This window comes from Ammospiza nelsoni, chromosome 3 (genome assembly GCF_027579445.1).
Source record: "Ammospiza nelsoni isolate bAmmNel1 chromosome 3, bAmmNel1.pri, whole genome shotgun sequence".
Lineage (NCBI taxonomy): Eukaryota > Metazoa > Chordata > Aves > Passeriformes > Passerellidae > Ammospiza > Ammospiza nelsoni.
The window spans coordinates 100,008,800-100,027,223 of record NC_080635.1 but is presented as its reverse complement, the minus strand read 5'-3'; the positions used below and the strand labels follow the sequence as shown (position 1 = coordinate 100,027,223).

At 37.8% G+C, this 18,424-nt stretch overlaps 1 protein-coding gene across 1 annotated transcript in view; it reads right to left on the bottom strand.

Moving 5' to 3' along the window:
* Positions 1 to 18,424, bottom strand: part of EYS (eyes shut homolog) — a 703,265-nt gene that overhangs the window by 20,070 nt on the left and 664,771 nt on the right. The window contains exons 44-47 of the mRNA XM_059467250.1: positions 15,797 to 15,963; positions 15,462 to 15,606; positions 8,893 to 9,067; positions 1,147 to 1,319 (exon numbers count right to left, since the gene is read on the bottom strand). Of these exons, the coding sequence (XP_059323233.1) occupies positions 1,147 to 1,319; positions 8,893 to 9,067; positions 15,462 to 15,606; positions 15,797 to 15,963 (660 nt within the window). The remainder of the gene's footprint in view (positions 1 to 1,146; positions 1,320 to 8,892; positions 9,068 to 15,461; positions 15,607 to 15,796; positions 15,964 to 18,424) is intronic.

Genomic DNA, 18,424 nt, shown 5'->3' with positions numbered 1-18,424 from the left:
TTACTTTTGAAAACCTCACTTGAAATGAGAATTCAAAATTGAAAAGTTCATATAAAGAGCCTTGAACAGCTGTTGCAGCAGAGGCAATAAAGCAAGCACGTTTTACTTGGAATAAGGAATTCAACAGTAACTTTCCAGAAGCTATATTCTTTTTTATTTGAGCCTACCAATTCCACGTGTAATGGGATTTAAGAACTATCCATCTACAGGGTGAGGAGGACTGCAAATCAGGTCAAATGCAGTTCAGCTTGTCAGTTTGGTGCTTCAAACTCACACAACAAGAGAGCTGGACCTTGACAGGCAGTTTGGAAAGGCAGCTATTTAACAGTAACTGGAGTTCTCCAAAAGTTTTACAGAAAGCTTCTCAACAGCAAAACAAAAGCTTGTACAAAATTAACACGAATCTAAGGACTGTGGAATAGAGGGTGTGGACCTTCTTACACTCAGGAGCCACTTCAGGCACTTTCAGGAAAAGTCCCTGAGCTTGCAACATCTGTCTGTCCACATTGTTGAATATTTGCACAATCTCCCAGAGAAGAAAACAGATAAAGGATTCCTTTACATGAGGGTAAGAAATGCAAAACCTGCAAACTGAGGACATATTTTGAGGGTGGCATGTTGAAAAAAAGCCAGGGAGAATAATCACTTGTGGATTTTTACAGTGATGTTTCCATTTCTTGTCATCATTATCAGTGCATTCCTACCCAACAGACTGTGAATTCAACAGGAATCTCTCCATTAGGATCAGTAGAAATTGGATAAGGTCCCAGATGCTTCCCTCTACTGTGATCTCAAGTGTATTTCCCATCATACTTAATTATGATGAGCTTGGGAATTGAATTAAGCACTATAACATTGCTCTGCAGTGCTTCCTGTCCCCTTGGTGCCTGACAAATCATGCTTGTGAGCTTGGTTGATTGATTTGAAAAAATTGAAGGAAAAAATGGCATTAAAAATAAGCAAAGTAAGGAAACAATATCTAATAATTCATTGCTTTAAATTACTTTTTCCAACAGAAAGGAACATCACTTTCTTAAATTTATTTTGTATTTTGTGTCTCTATGTCACATTTAACTGATATATTGCAAAATGCTGTGGTTTTACATCACCTAACTGTGTGTACAATGTACTGTGCATTTGACATACCTTGTTCACAGTAGGTACCAGTTGTTCCAAGAGGACAGTGACATGTGTAGCCACCAGGCAGCGGCACACAGGTACTGCCTTGCTGACACAGATGTGGAGGATCATGCTCAGGATCACACACTGACACAGTTTCTGTGCAAAAGGCACCTTTCCATCCAGTGAGGCAGTCACAGCTGCGGAGGGTAAATGAAGGGAAAGAATGCAACAGCATTATCAGAAGAAATCAACGTGTCAGTAGCAATCTAATCAAGAGATTTTCAAATTTGGATACCTATATTCAATAACCTGAATCAAAATGGTTTACAAGAAAAGGGTAGTAACCAAGTTCCTCATTTAACTATTTGATATGTTAATTTTATTATAAAAGAAAAATACATAATAGGAAATACTTCATCTTGAATAGTAGCATCACAATATTAGCATCTATTTAAAAAAAAAAAGGCTTGTAGCTTTCATACGTTTGTTTTGCTCTACAAATAATTCTAAAAGGCCTTGGTTTCACAAACCAGGAGAAGTTAAAGTGGGCATTAAAAGGGAAAGGTAAGCAGCAAAAAACAGTCATAAAAATAAAACTAGCATAAGGGAATTGCTAACAGTTACAAATTAGCTACTAAAATTTGAGTCTGTCAGCAACTGCCTTTCACTTAGTCATTGGTAATTTTCTAAATTCTTATAATAACATATCAGATGTAGGTTTGTTGAAGCACTTGATGGAAAAGAGGATAGTAGGTATGGCCATGAAAGAGGTGGCAATCTGGGTTTCATATATCTATGACTGTAATCCTATACCAAATGTAAACTTTCTAAACTGACTGAATCATTGAACTTGTTATTGTCTGCTACACTTTATGCCTTTCTTTCATCCAGGCTGCGAAACAAACCCAAAAATGTCGCACTAACTTATAAATTTAAAATTAGTATGAATTCTATAGAAATTGTTAAATACAGAATACACTCGGCATTGATGTTTAAAATGGCTTCCTTACTAAAGAGTTAAAATTACATATTTAGACCTATTTTTATTCTAGTATTTTGTATCTCTTTATTATTAAAAAATTATTCCCCTGAATAAAAACATTTATGGATTTTTTCACTGGAAGTTTTCTCTCTCAAGGCTAAGAATGAAAACTCATATTTTGATTGGGTTTTGATTGGTCCATGTTTGTTTGGTTTTTTGCTTTGTGCAAACTCTTGAATTTTTCTTTGCACTGACTGATTTGCACATCCTCCATTAATCAGCCAACTGCTTCTGCATAAAACATAATGAGGAGCTTGTGAAACTGCTGTTTCACCAAACCTTCAGATCAGACAACATGTAAACAAAACACAGCAAACAAACCCTTCAGAGTGATAAACAGACATTTGGAATGAAGGGCAAAAGAGGACAGGACCTTGCAAAAGCAAAAGCACCTCAATTCATCAAAGTCAGCATCAGAATGCTTTGTGTCTCAGCTATAAATGTTATGCTTTGATGCATGAAAGCTGCTGAGAAGGGGATGGGATTTAACTCCCTGAGTGCAAACAGCAGTGCCCCTTCCTTGTGCCATGAGGGAGGCTGCTGGAGCTGGTGCTGCTGCTCTTGGGCATTGCACATGAGGCTTCTTCCCCTTTCTCTGGCTTATGTCTGCTTATGTCTTTAAATTTCTTTTAAATCTTGTCTCTTATGATCTAACAGAAGTCAGGTTTTTAAATTAATTTAAAATTATTTGCACAGAGCTGAACCTGTTTGCTGGCCTACAGTAGCAATGATCTATCACCAAATGAAGCCCATTTAACACACCTAAGGTAGCTGGACTGCTGTTGAGAAGTTAGATGCAAAATTTCCTAATCTTTAGAGAGATGTGGAAGAGGAAGTGTTTTAGAAATTTTCCATCATACAGCCTGCCATGCTGGTCTAGTTTTCTCTATGTCTTCCTGATTTTGGGTGCTTGTTTTTCCAGATCAGGAGAGCTCAATAACTTGCACTAGTGACTTGACTCAGGGATTTAAAGACCTATTCAGAATCACAAAATACCTCAAGTTGGAAGGGATTCATAGGGATCTTTGAGTCCAACTCCCTGCTCCTTGCAGAACTACCTAAAAGTAAATTGTATGAGTAAGAGCATCATCCAGATGCTTCTTGTATTTCTTTAGGTATAAGAGGTGAGATTCACTCTGAGATGAAGGCAGCTATTTTGATGTTACATCAGGTGCCCAGCTGGCTCCCAGTGGCCCTAGAAGTACATGAGAGAGGCAGCTGTTGGCCAGGGAGACAAGTTTCTGACAGAGATCTGACAGAATGCTCAAGTATAAGCACTGGGATCCTCAAGTAACTGAACTCAGCTACTAATCAATCAGTGGGGATTGAGCAGGAACAGTCACGGGACCTGGAGCCCCATCCACCCCACAAACCAGCACATGCATGGCCCTAATGATAAAGTCCTGCATTCAGTGGCCTCAACACTGACAAATGATATTTGCCTTCTGATCCATGGTGTGTCTGAGAGAGGTGTGAGCCAGCAGAAGAGCTGCAGAAGACTTGTGCTCCTCCGGAGTGCTCCATTTCTGTGCTCCTATGAAGACCAGAAAAGTGTCCCAGGACCTGTGCCATTGGAATGCCAGTGTTTAGACAACTGGAAAGGCCTGGATCTCCACTGACTCTAATAGGATTCTACACATTTACCTCACCTGGAGACACTAAGTTTATGTGTCTTAGGAGACAATGTCACTGCGAGATACTTTCCTATTTTCAGGCTTCTTGAAGAACATGGATTAAATTAATTTTTCTATACTAGAGATACCAGTATCTCAAGAGGAACTGCCAAAATGTCTTTTTTCTTTTTTCTTCTTTTCTAAAGCATATTTTCAGGTGGGAAAGGATAGAAAGGCTTTCAAATACAACTTGGATTTTGTGTCAAAATGTCAATGATTTTGTGTCAAAACAAACTGTATAATCTTGAATCACCTGGTATTGCCAAGGAATCTCAACAGAATGCATTTCAGAGTAAGTACGGGACAAAGTCAGTCAGTTCAGGAAGCAAAACAAACTCATTTTAAATTTCGGAAATTCAAATACTACTGCAAGTTCTGAAATATTTGTATTTAGAAAGCTCAAGGATGAATTAATTTAATGGCATTTTCTTTTTTGCTTCTTGAAAAATGCTTAAAAGTGTCATGCAGTATTCATAGAATGGTTTATTCAGGTTCAAAATTCCTTACCAAAGGCAAAATTAGCTCTCAAGCTAATAACACAGTTTTTACATAAGCAAGGATGACAAGTGTATGTCACTGTTGATTATGAACCAAACCCAAAATTTTTTATCAAAATTCAGGCAACAATAAAAAAAAAGTAATGAAAAGTAATCTTACACATAAAATATGTAAGAAGTGTGTGTGTTATTGCACAGAATCCTGTTCAAACTTTCTTGAACTTTATAGCGAAATAACTAAAGATCCTAAAGGATTAGTGAAGAATTGGAAAGATAACTTAGATCTGAAACAAAACAAAAAACATTCTTCCACTAAATATGGAAAATATTTCATTTAAAAAGTCATTCTCAATGGTAACAAATATGGAATTTCCCATAGCTATGCAAATGTGGTATCAAATCAAACAAGCAACCTTATAGCAAAAGGAGATGTTCAGGTCTGCACATTCTGACACCTGAATTTAGGATTCTATATGCAAGATGGGCATATACTCAATGGAGATCAGAAGCTTAATTAATTTATCAAATTAGTGAGACCAGCTGAGATTGGGCAGATGTTTAGTGACATCTGAAACTCCCTAGGGTATCTTGTGTGACCTCCAAACACTTCTTCAGGAGGAACTGAAACATATCTCAGCATCATTTAAGAATTTCAGATAGTGCAGGACATCTGAAATCCATATTGGCATGTATTAGCCCCATCGAGCTGCCCAATCCACTGGAGATTTCTGGATACAGTTATTGAATTTTTTTTGTAGTGGAAAGATTCTGAGCAAGGAAGGAAATTTCTAAATAAGAGTGGTTTCAAATTCACACAGTGGAAAACCAGAGCATTAACAAAAAACAATCTATCTTCAGGCTGGAAGATAAGGACGGAGCCTGAAGAAAACAAGATTGGAAGAGAATCAGCTGTATTTAAACAAAGAGAACCATGGAATGCTGCAAAAGTGTCCTATTAAATAAGGCAAATTGGATGAAAGATTTTAGATAGCAAATTCACCCCTCAAAACAGAACCTTGTATTGTTTTAAACCATGATTATTAAACAGAGAAATGTCTTTTTCCTTACAGAGTATGAGACTTATGCCCTTGTGTTCCATATTGATTCTGTCCTTGCAGTGCAAATTTATTTCAGTTGAATCTGGCCGAATAATGAGACTACAGAAGCTCCTTTTGTGAGCCACCCCACACATATGGGGTATGATTTAATTTCTGAAACCTGAGTGGCTGTTCTCTTTGAAAGCTACAGAATACTGAGAAATCCACATGAGGCTTGGAGATATGACAGAAAACTTATTCAAGTCCCAAGTTCTTCTGAAGCCACAGCTGATGGCCAAACATATTCCCAGAGGGGTCTAAAGTGGCACTGCATGCTCACATTCAGCAGATTGAATCCTCTCCATTTTGTCTGATGTTCTGTTCAAATAGCACACAAGATACATTTTTTTCTTACTTCACCAACAAGAAGTAGCCATAACACCTAACAGACAATCTTGTTACATGAAATTTTCTGTTTTCCATAATTTTGCATCACAAATAAAATAATAGTGGATATTATTGTCCCTTGAAAATTATATTCTTCATTTTATTATTCCAGTAATTCCCCTTTGTTTTTTTAAAATGCAGCAGTTGTGCCTTGTTGGTGGCCAGAATGTAAAGATTAATGCTGCATATTTCTGTTTCTATTTAAATCAAAGCATTATCCCTATAGCAACTGAATCTACAGCTTAACAGCACTGCACACTTTCTGGCAGGGTGGTGAAAGCAAGACATAAAAATAGCTCAAAACAGCAACCAAAACCTCTGGAGAGATCTCATTTCAGCAGAGAAAATATTTGAACACAAATCCAGTTTCCTCAAGGACTCTGCTCTTCAAAGGAACACAGATGATTTGAAAATAGAAAGAAGTTCCCTTTGAGAAAATATATTGAGACAATATTGACAGCTACTGCACTTTGACAGAAATTAGATGTAAGCTGCATCCATATTGCTTTGGCAATGCTTCATTTTTTCTGTGAGAGGAAAAAGTGGCCATTACTGGTACATGCATGCACATGTGCCTGGTGTGTGAAGAGCTAGCTGTCCTGAGATATGGGGACAGGAAGAGAATTCAGTAGTAGGTCACTATAAATTAAATGCAAACAAACAAACCACCAGAAAAACCAAATTACACCTTCCTTCCGTCCTTCCTTCCCCCTTCCCTCAATGCCCCAGAAATTTTAGAATAATCCCTAAACTAATCTGGAATACAAACTGTAATGATGAAAAAGAACTTTGTCTATAATACCAAGCTTGCTATGTTCTGCTGTCACCAGCTGCCATTCTAGCCTGCCACCTACTTTCCAAATGGGCTCTGTATGCTGCTGGTGGTGGTTCACCTTATGGACATGAAGGTGACTTAGCACAGCTGAGTAAATTGCTGAAGCAAGGATTTAGGTGGGTGGATGGATGGGAGTGGGATGTTTCAGCCCACATTTATGCTTTTTTTGTCTTGCAATTTTGGTTTTGTATTGCCTCTTATATGCTCATAAGGGGAAAGACGACCATTATCCTTTCTTGTTCCTCAGAAAGAACAAATGTCAAGGGTTTAACAGCTCTGGGAGGATCCTGCAAAGGGCAACAGTTGTGACATGCAGCAGTGCAAGAATCAGAGAACAAATTATATTTTTAAAGCATTTCCTTCATTACTGTATTTAGGAGAATATAAATACACTCATAAGGGGAATGGGTAGCAATCAGTGTGCTAATCTTGGGGTCAGTTTTCCAAATATGAGTACAGTTTACTAGCTTTAGAAGCAGTTTTTTTGTACACATTTTCTTACAGGTGAAGATTTGTGTCACAGGCAGAAAACCAATTACCATATAATTCTCTCTCCAATACAGAGTTAGTAGATTGTTTTTGGTTTGACAGATATGCAAATGTTTTTCTTCATAGCACACAGAAAGGCAGGTTTTTGTTGTTTTAAGAAGCATCATACAGAGGCTCCACAGTGCAAAGCCTTTTTTCTCATTCAAATCTGTCTTGCTGTCTGCAATGTTTCCAGTCAGTATCTTAACAAGTTTTAAATCAGCACTTTTCCCTTTTTAAAAAATTTATGCAAATATGTGGAAATAAATGAGCACATGTGAAAGCACATAAGGGGAAGCAAGCACAATTAATCTTGGCAGATACTTCTAAAATAAAAAATCCTCATCAGCAAAGGTTTTACAGCTGCATTACAAAGTGAAAACAAAATTCATTACAATGGAAGTGTTGACACTCAACAGCAATTTGGAACTGCAAATGAGCTTCCTCCTTCTGTGCATACAGCCTGGGCACTCAGCTCCCTCTACACTGAGAGACAAGGCATGAAAGACCAGAGACTCATCTTTTGGGCAACCTCTCCTGGTCACCTCCTCTCATCCCACAGATCAGCCAGGTGAGCAGCTTAGAGATGAGCTGACAGACTTTGAACAATGTTTGGAGCTTCTACAGTTTAAACTGGCTTAGAACTTTCTAATGTTGGACAGTCGGTGGTTTATTCCACAAGGGGTTTTTTAATGGAAAATAATAATTCCCAGGAAACAGACATTGCCTATTTTTGCCCCATCAGTCACATTTGGACATTAACACAGTCAAGCTCTCCTCTTTATTACATTTTCCCTGCTATTCCAGCTGCTCATTTAATTTTAAAAAAAGGGTCACACATCTAATTCTTCCCATGCATTTTCCAGTAAGTCCGGATGGCAGTGATTTAGTGGAGCACAACCAGCCCATGGAATTTCTTAAAAATATTCCCCAGAAATTGTTCTAATATTATTTTAATATTAATGTGTTTGTCTAACTGAATGAACTTTCATCAGCTTCCTTCCTTCCTTCCTTCCTTCCTTCCTTCCTTCCTTCCTTCCTTCCTTCCTTCCTTCCTTCCTTCCTTCCTTCCTTCCTTCCTTCCTTCCTTCCTTCCTTCCTTCCTTCCTTCCTTCCTTCCTTCCTTCCTTCCTTCCTCCCTTCCTCCCTCCCTCCCTCCCTTCCCTTCCCTTCCCTTCCCTTCCCTTCCCTTCCCTTCCCTTCCCTTCCCTTCCCTTCCCTTCCCTTCCCTTCCCTTCCCTTCCCTTCCCTTCCCTTCCCTTCCCTTCCCTTCCCTTCCCTTCCCTTCCCTTCCCTTCCCTTCCCTTCCCTTCCCTTCCCTTCCCTTCCCTTCCCTTCCCTTCCCTTCCCTTCCCTTCCCTTCCCTTCCCTTCCCTTCCCTTCCCTTCCCTTCCCTTCCCTTCCCTTCCCTTCCCTTCCCTTCCCTTCCCTTCCCTTCCCTTCCCTTCCCTTCCCTTCCCTTCCCTTCCCTTCCCTTCCCTTCCCTTCCCTTCCCTTCCCTTCCCTTCCCTTCCCTTCCCTTCCCTTCCCTTCCCTTCCCTTCCCTTCCCTTCCCTTCCCTTCCCTTCCCTTCCCTTCCCTTCCCTTCCCTTCCCTTCGCTTCCCCATTCTGTTATGAACACAATAAATTACCACAGTTATTAGTCTAGGGACAGTCTATGCTGTGTCTAAAAACATATACATAAATATATATATATAAATATTTACTTACTAAACAGTAGAGCCACTTTCTATGCACTTGCCACCATTTCTGCATTTTATTAAACTGCATGGGGAATCTTTACATTGTCCAACACTGCGACCAGAATTGGGGTGTCCTTCTGGGGTTCCTGGTGATTTAAACCCTTTACTAAGGCTGGTCCGAACTTGAACATCAAAAATGCAACCTCAAAAGTAGAAAGAAAGAAAGAAATTAAGTTTAAAACAGATAGTGAAAGGCAAAACTGAACAACAGGACAGTATCAACCCTCAGTGAGCGGGTTCCTCCAGAATATCTTCAGTGAATGGGCAACCATACCATCTACAGGAGATAAAGGTAGGCCACATGCTTTCTGTTCAGGCAAATGAGTGGATGATCAGAAGTCCTTCATTTAATGGTGGGTAAAACAAAAGAAATAATTTCTTAAGGAAGAGACAGAATATAAAGTCAGTGACTAGATGCAATTTTGTGTTTACACACTCATGCTCTTACAGAAATGTTTCTATATCAGATAAAAACAGTCAAAAATCCCAACAAAATATAAAACATCAAAAAACCAACCAATCAACCCACTAAAGCCCCCAAAACCCAAGAGAAAAAAAGAGAAGGACAGCAAGAAATCTACTTCATAGAAAATATAATAGAATCCAGAAGGCATCAAAGAATATAATGCAAGTAAGGAAGGTGGACTTGAATTTCCATAGGCTGAAAAGGACTCCTTCAGGTAATGACTCAAATTCTTCCCTTCTCAAGTGAATGCTTCAGTCCTTGGTACATGCAGATCATGTCACACATGACATTTTTAGGTCGAGGTAGATTGCTTCTTCAGGCCCTTAATCTCAGAAAATAATTTAAAAAATTAACATATACTTGTAAGGTAAACACTTCTGGGTCTATTGCTCGGTACTGTGGCCAAGTGACCTGGCATGGTAACAATTTTATTATCAAACTTTTATTACTTTACAGAAGAGTACAGCTGCATGCAGACTGCCGCTGGGAAATGATCCAAAGATTATTCTAAGTCCCTGAACACAGTAAAGAATTGTTTAGGAAAACAATAATTGTCATAAATATTTGTTAGGGAATATTGTAATAATTTATTTGTAAAAATGTTTTGTAAAGATGATTGAGTGCCAGTGCCTGGATCTATGCTGTGATTTTCTTTTAATGTCATAATCCATTGGTATCCCAAGTGAAAGGAGGAGCTAAAGCTTCTGAGTGAAGCAGAGGTGTTCCCTGCTTGCTCCTACCCAGCTCCTGCTCAGCCTGTGAGCTTTCCAGGGACTGCCCCTCTGGAGACACTTTGCTCTGCCTGGTGGTGTCACAGGATAGTCTGCCTTACGGGTCAGCCTGAAGTCACCAGTAGTTCTCGATCATGTTTATGGCCCCATGTGCTTATTTCTATACTGCAAAACTGAAGGTGATGCCATATACTTATATAACATTTTTTTGGGATCAAGTCCTAAATGACCTTTCAAAATGTACCCCAGCATCCAAGTGATGTATAGTCACATTTAAAGGTGGCCTTGAACATTTTTGAAATGTCATCCAGATCTTTACATAAATATATATACAATTTCAAACTAAAATCAGGTTTTAAACCACATTAGTTAAGCTAGTACATAAATGTATTTGAAAATGCCCAGAGCTTTCTAAATGCGATTTATAAAATTTAGTTGAGATGTAGTGAATTCCTACTGTGCCTGAAATCACAAGAAGAGTTGGAATTCAGCAGTGCATATCAGAGGCTCTCTGCTTAATATGAGAAGTAGGGAAAGGTTATGATATGGAGATGGCAAGTAATCATTACACTGATTTTAACAGCATCACTTAACATGAGTTTTTGCATGATTCACTGAAATCACAAAAGAAGTAGACTTGCATCTGAAAGACCCAATGAATATACAATGTGATTTTTATAGTTATATAATTATTTAAAACAAAATATAAGTACTATCTACAAGCAAGATAACTATTTTAACCACAGTTTTATGATAGTGGAAGTAGCTTTCATAGGCTTTTTCCATATTTCATACATTTTGTAGCTCTGTCTACATTGACACATAACTGTTTATTCAGAAACTCTTAATAAGTAATTAAAAATAACCTAGTTTGATGATTATTTGCAATCTTTGTATTATTGCCTCTTTGCTTTTTACAGGGTTGTTTTTTAGGCCACCTTATGCTTGGTAAACCCTAACTAATGTTTCATCTCTTTATCAGTAGCAGATAAAGCATGTTCTGTTCTCCTGGGTCTCGCTGGAGTGCTAAGAAAAAGCAGCCAGAGCTCTGCGTAAACAATGGAAAGCACAGTGAGTCCCCAAGGACTTTCAGGTCATCATGGAAAATAAACTGGCATTTGTGTTGATGACTAGTTTGAGTGTACCAGCCACAGTTTAACTGTGCCATCGAGGTTAGGAACAATTCTTGAGCACTGGTAAACAAAGCATTCAATAGGTACAAGAGTGTTTTGGCCCAGCTAAGTTAAACTGAATCTTTTATTTAATGAGTCAGAGCAGCAATTTGAGCCTGTTGTAGCGAGCACTACACAACCTTCTGCAGAGGGATCAGCTGATGAATGTGCCTTGTTTCTGACCTGAATCTCCTTAGCTCTGCCAGTTCTGGGCCCCTTTTAACGAGAGACTGCCAACTATTCTGAATAATGGAGAGGTTTCCTGACACAGCCAAGTTTGCAAGAGGAACTCGAAGTTCCCAACTTTGTGAGTTAAACTTGGCGTGATTCTGAACATCAGTTTTATGCAAGTAAACAGAAATCAGACACCAAGACTGTACACTCACAGATTGTATACTACCCTTTTTTTTGCAATTTTTTGAATTGTGGCTTCTTAGACCACACCTAGGCCTTTCTATTATTGTCCTTTTTTACCATCAATTTATTTTATAGCTTTCACCCTATTTAAGCAGAGCTTGTAAACCACTAAAGAGCCACTAAGAATGGATTAAGCAAATTTGAGGGATTACCATATAATATATTACTTCACTTCAGCTTTACTTTTTGTTTGTTTTTTCTCATATATCCTTATTGCACAAAGAATGTTTTCTGTAACTTCTTGCTAGGATCCCTTGCCCACTTGTAAGCACTTGGTGCTAATTTGGCTAAAAAGTACATAAAGCAGGCATTTTCAATATGTACTAAAAGTGCAGCAAGAGAACTGACAGAAATAGATACACTGATAAATATATTGTATCTGAATGCAGTGCTGAATTTACTGATTTCTTAAATCCTACCTATCCTTAAATGCTTTCTTTTCCTCTGTCTTTCTTTGCTGTTTGTGAGTGCGGGTTTAAAGAATGGCCCTGATAGTGACTACTCAGGTGTCCTCAGAGCTGTGACCCAGAGGTACCTGTGTGAATCATAAGCACTGACTAAAAGCCAGTGCAGAACTCACTTTCCTCTGTGACATCAGTGGTGCAGGAACATAAAGATAAGTAGTCTCAACCTTGGCAGGCTTGTAATGTATTCTAGCTTATTATGAGTTTAAACTTTGACTGAAAGGCTATATTTGTATCTATTTGGAGCTCAACTGTGTTCTGGGTTTATTCTATTTTTAAAAAGTGATTGCATTACCTGCAATTTTATTTACTTTGCAAAATAATTTATGTGAAGAGATGGCTCTTTCAGCGTGAAAGAGGTTCTTCAACAATTCAGCTTTGTGGTAAGAGTTTCTTTAGTCTATTTACTCCTTTTAATAATATTTGCTGTCAAACAGATTACTTCTATAGCCATGCTACATCCTGCTTAGGAACAGGACCACAGGAACAATCAGTTGCTTCTCTTTCTCTGCTCCTCACTTATTTCTAGATGCAAGCACTGGCTCTCCATCAGTTGCATTGATGGCTGGAGACTGAATCCTGCAGTCATGGTAGCACAGAGCATGAAACATCAGAACTCTCCCTCTTTTGTCCCTGACACCAGATTTCTCTCTGCCTCTTTCAGAGATGGAAGGGCTGGAAATTCAGCTGTAACTTCCAGCTTTTCCCAAATAATTCTCCATCTCATTTTGTGTAGCTGAGTCATAGTGCTGAGTTTTGCAGACCTTTGAACAGGAGTCAGTTGGTTTCATGCTCCCTTTTCAGATTGTCCATTAATGACCAGGCTGAGTCTCTTTGGCCACAAGACTTTCAGCTACCTAAACCTCACATTTGACTTTTTAGAGCATCTGCAGTGTACTCAGAAAACTCTCAAGGTCCCTTAGTTACACTGTTATAGGAAATGGAAAAAAAGCTGAACACTAAAGTAAACAATCCCATTTACAAAAAGCTCCAGTAAGCCTCCAAGGAACCTCAAATTCAGATAAAGTGCAAAGAGCCTCAAAGTCCACATGAACTTGGCTGCTTCATCTGAGCTCTACCTTTGCCAGTTTCCAGCTTCTCATAGGGACTGAATGAAATTTTGCAAATTGCTTACAGTGCCATCAAACATCCTTCAGCCTTTCAAAAGAATCTCTAGGTGCTGATTTCCTAAATTAAAAATTCCACAACTTTTGATTATTAAACAACAATTTTTTAAAAACATTTGTGTTCAGTTTCCTCCTTCTCTGTGGAAATGTCTTGAACAAGTGCTAAAGGCAGGCAGGTCAGGGAAGAAATGGTCTGAAACTGTAGTTGTACAGAGTAAAAATCCTAAATTATTGCACACTGACACTGGGGACATTTAGTCTGCAGCAGTGAGGCTGGTCTCAATGTTTCTTCATCCAGCAGTGATCTCTTACAAAAGGAGAGGTACACTCTGGTATTAGAAGCAAAATGGTTTTAATAAATCATGTCTTTAAAAGGAGCCAACAGCAGGGTTCCAAAACTCTGAGTGGTTTAATCAACTATGTCCTAGATAAATTTATCTTGGCTGGTACTTCCAGAGTTTCTGTGAGATCCCTACATCTGCAATTTGGCTGAAGTAAAATAGTTCAACATTTTCTTCTCTCATAGTGGTATTTCAGTTCCCACTCTGGAAAAAAAAAATCCATGGAGGTTTATTTTTTATCCTGAAGATCCAGAGAACTGAAACTGGCGAGATTTCTGAGCTAGAAGAACAAATGAGATGCTGACTACGTAAGAAAACATTGGAGGAAATTGATCATAAGAAAGTGCAGATTCCTTGGAAGTCACTGTGCTCTGGAGAACAGAGACAAGCTGCTGCTGGGAACAGGAGCATGGAATTAATTAGCAAATATAAGAGTCTTAATACTGTAAATCCTAGGGACAAAGAGAAAACTGTTTATGTGCTACATGTTTCCCAAAATTTTGCAGTAATACTTCTTTTTAAAAAGCATTTAAAAAATCAATAAATAGTGTGGTAACTAAAAGTACATGAAATTTGTGGTTTCTAAAAAATTATTGAAAATATTGAATTTGTAGAAATTTGGTCCTTACAATACATTTGTAACACGAGGAATCTGGAAAACTGAAAATATTTGTGCTTAAGTAAAGCACTAGAGATTCCTGTTAGTCACCCCTAAACACTAGCATGTCTATAAAAATGCCAAAAGTACTTCACAGATATTGACCCTCTGAAAACAGTCAGAAAGACATTATGTTTTATGATAGGCCAATTTGCAAGGTGCTTAGAGGCTATGAAAGGTATAACTATACAATCCATGCTTGCTAAAAAGACAGAGACAGAGGAGATGTTAATTCATATGACATTCTGACTGAGAAGTTCACTGAAAAATGACAATATGAAATTGAATTTGAGGAAATTTCAGTGTAAGAAAAAAAAGTGAAGTAATGGCTGGAATTAAAACAGGTACATGGGCTTAATGGAAATGCAGTGTTTTAGTGCATTTAAGTGAGTTTTACTGCTATGCTTAACTTTCATAACATACCTTCAGTTTCATTACTGAGAACTCAAACTCTGCTTTACTATTGCAAGATGTTTTCTTTTCATTTGAAAGGCTTTCCAGTACTTAAAATTAATTGAAATTTTACCTTGTAAATATCAAGAACATTGTTTCTTTGGAAGTTAAGAACAAAAATAAAGTGTTATGAACAAGTTCTTTGCTTCATTGCTGATCTGGTAGGAGTTGAAAACAGATTAATAAAGCTTCAATACCAGTTTTGAGGTAAAAATTATTATCTGCTTGATAATTATTTGCAAAAGGAATTAGCTAAGTCCTGCCTTGATACCTAGGTCATAATGCCAGGAAAAAAAAATCTGATTTATTTCAGTAAAAAGTTTTCAGTGTGAAATCTATTACCCAAACTAGCACTGCCAGTCACAGTGGAAGCAGATTCTAAACTACTTCAGAGAAAAGAAGTAATTTTGAAGCTATGATGTAGAACAGGGACACATAAAGAGATTGCATGGCAAACATTACAATGGAAAACTTCCAATTTAGCAGAATTGGAAAATATTAAAATTATTTAGCAATGCCTCTTTTTGCATCATCTTATCTTAGTTTCTTAGTTATCAGAGTGAAATAATGAAAAAGCCACAGGAAATTCAGCCAAGGAGACTCTAGTTTGTTTCCTGAGAAGACAGAGATTGTTTCAGCTGCCTATGAAAGAAAGACATACAATCTGATGAATGTAATAAAAGGAATTGAAAATGGTGCAATCTTTACCTTGAAAGCCATTCTTAAATCTGGGTCCCTTTGGCAGGAGCTCTGGAGTATACTCACGATAGCCTCCTAAATAAAACTGACTGAAGACATTAAGTCCAACCAGCCTCCCAGGAGAAGTGACAGTTTTATTCTTCTGATCATCCACCTTTCAATGAAACATTAACACTTGTTACAAAAAAGGGATTTGCCTGTATTTAGGAAATCCTAGTGAAGAAAATCCTCCCAGCTTTATAGGGAAGCACAAAAAAAAGTTTTTAATTTTCCATGTAAAATTTGAAAAAACACAGAGAACACTTTCATCTAAAGGCTAGCTTAAGGATATTCTTCTTTTTTACCTTCAGCCAGCCTTTCTGGAGATTTCTGCCAAGATGGATGACATGAACATTGAGTGTCAGATCAAGTGGTTTGCTAATGATTGTTGCTGTGCCAGAACCTAGATTGTAGCTATATACCACTCTCCCATTACGGAGGCCTAACTCCAAGAAATCATCTCCATTCAGACCTGAAAAAACAAAAGAAGGGTAGCTACTTATTCCAGGATTTAGTGAACACCAGTGTGTAAAATATACTGAAAAATTAGCAGTTTAGCAAAATAATAGCCAGGAAGCTTATGAGTTTACTATATATTTCTAATAATCTCTGTTTGACTTGTAATACTCTTTCTAGTATTATTTTGTATTTAAGATAAATTTTCAACTTCCTCCAAAATCTAAAAAAAAAAAAAAAATAAAAAAAAAAATTGAAATTTCAAGTTGCAGGTGAGAATAGGCCCTTGACTTAGTCCTGTTCCAGGATGCTTTCAGCTTTCATTAAAGGTACTTCAAGAGCCTCAAAGCCAGAGGACACCTGCTGCTCTGAGGCAAGGGGAAAAGGGGAATAACAGGGACATGGCTCTGAAGAAGCTTCGGCACCTTCTCTCAAGCTCCTTCAGCTGCCCTTGACTCAACAGCACCTGGAGATTTTATTGCACTTGCCCTTGATTGAGGCAGCTCTGGGATGTTCATTGATGGAATTTCCTCAGTCAGTCAAGTGCTTTAATTCTTTAAGCCTTCTTAACTTTCAGGTTAGAACTGATTGATTTTCAAGTTTGCAGTAAATAATTTAATTTCTTTACATTTAGGCTTGCATGCTACAAGTGTTGTTTGTGCTTTTAATAACTACAGTGTAAAATATCATTTGAAGGATTTTAAGTCTGACATAAAGTCCACGAGTAAGAGTTCAATTTCTGGACCTGGTCATGCAAAATAAACACATTTTTACACTGTCATCTTTAAAGAGCTTTCAGTCTCTCTCTTCATGCAGGCAAGGAAGGAACCACCATTGTTTAGAGAAAACCTGATCAACTTGTTTTTTTTTTTTTTTTTATCAACCCCACTTTTCTTTGTTTATGGTAAAAGAAACAGGATACAAACAATGGTGAAAGTGAAGAATGTTCTCACGTGTGCCATAGGATGACTTGAATTGAAATTCAAAGCCATCCATTTCTTTTTACAACTCTCCTGTGAATTCAAGCAATTCAGTGCTCAATTTAATGCCCATACATGGTATTTTATTTGATAGTTTCTTCTGTTTTCATAAGGCTGCATTGTTTTGTATTTGTTTCAGGGAAGGTTTCCCTATTTGTTTCTCCAGTGTCACATGGTGGCCCTCATTTAAAATGTGTGTTTTGATGCCCCTGTCTCAAATGCATGGGAAATTTTCTTCATTTGCAGAAGATAAAGTAGGCTTTACCCCAGGAAATGATGCTACTTATATTGTCCTCTCACTGAAGCTCTGCACACAGCTGCTTCATAGCCAAAACTGCCATATTCCCCTTATCTCATATCCTGGAAATGAATCTGGGTTGTACTGTGCTTTTTCTATGCAGAAGTTTGTTTTTTCTATAGAGTTATTATTCTGATGCAATGGGAATCTATAGAAAAAAGAAAAGTAAATCCTTATTCCAAAGAATATAAATCAACTGCCTCTATAGAAAGTGTGCAGCTACATTCAGTTGTATGGAACACAAACACGATTCATTTTTTATTACAATGACTTGTTCATGATTTATTCATAAACCGAATGAAATCACATTGCTTTCAGTTACACTGGCACATTACCAGTGAAGGACTTCCAAACTGAAAATAGCAATTCTTTTTAAAAAACCTTTACTAAAGTTTCTGTTTTCAGCAGTGTCTACAAGGTACTTATGTCATTTGACTGACAAAACTAGGGGAAGCACATTAAAGACAAACTGTTATTTAAAAGGCTTTTTGGGGTTTTAAAATGCTTTTCAGAATTAAAGTGTATTAAAGACATGCAATGTAGCAGTGTCAGTACTCTACAAAACTGACTTGATAGTGAAGATAACCATAGCATCACAGGCTGTTGAAAGGTTGGAAGGAACCCTAAAGATTATCTAGTCCCAACACCCACTGCCATGGGCAGGGATACCATTCACTAGACTGAGTTGCTCAAGGTCTTATCCCTGGGCTTGAACTCTGTCAGGGCTGGGGTAGAATAAAATAATGTTAATAATTTGCATAAATGAGAGAGCTTTAAACTTTAGCTATGTATTGGGACAGAATTTTATAATAACTCACAAGAGGTTAGCTATGAAATTGATGCCTGTGGTTTGGGCAGAGACAACATTGGAGGGGAATCAGGTGGAGTGCTGCAAGAGAATCTTAACCTACAAGAAATTGGATGAAATGGAGAAAGGGGAAAATTCAAATTAAGTATTAAAAAGTGTTTCCTTACTGGAAGGTCACTGGCTGGGAAAACCCTCATGTTTCTTCCATTGAGAGTGCTACTGCTCAACACTCAGTAAATTGTTAAAACAAGAGCATCTTTGTGAAATAAGTGACATTCACTTGGTAAGAAACTGCTTTTGTTGTTAAAATATGGGGTGCTCAGCCTCCCCAACCATTTAAACTAAGGAGAAAATCACGAATTATCAACAGCACTTTACCATCACCTCATTG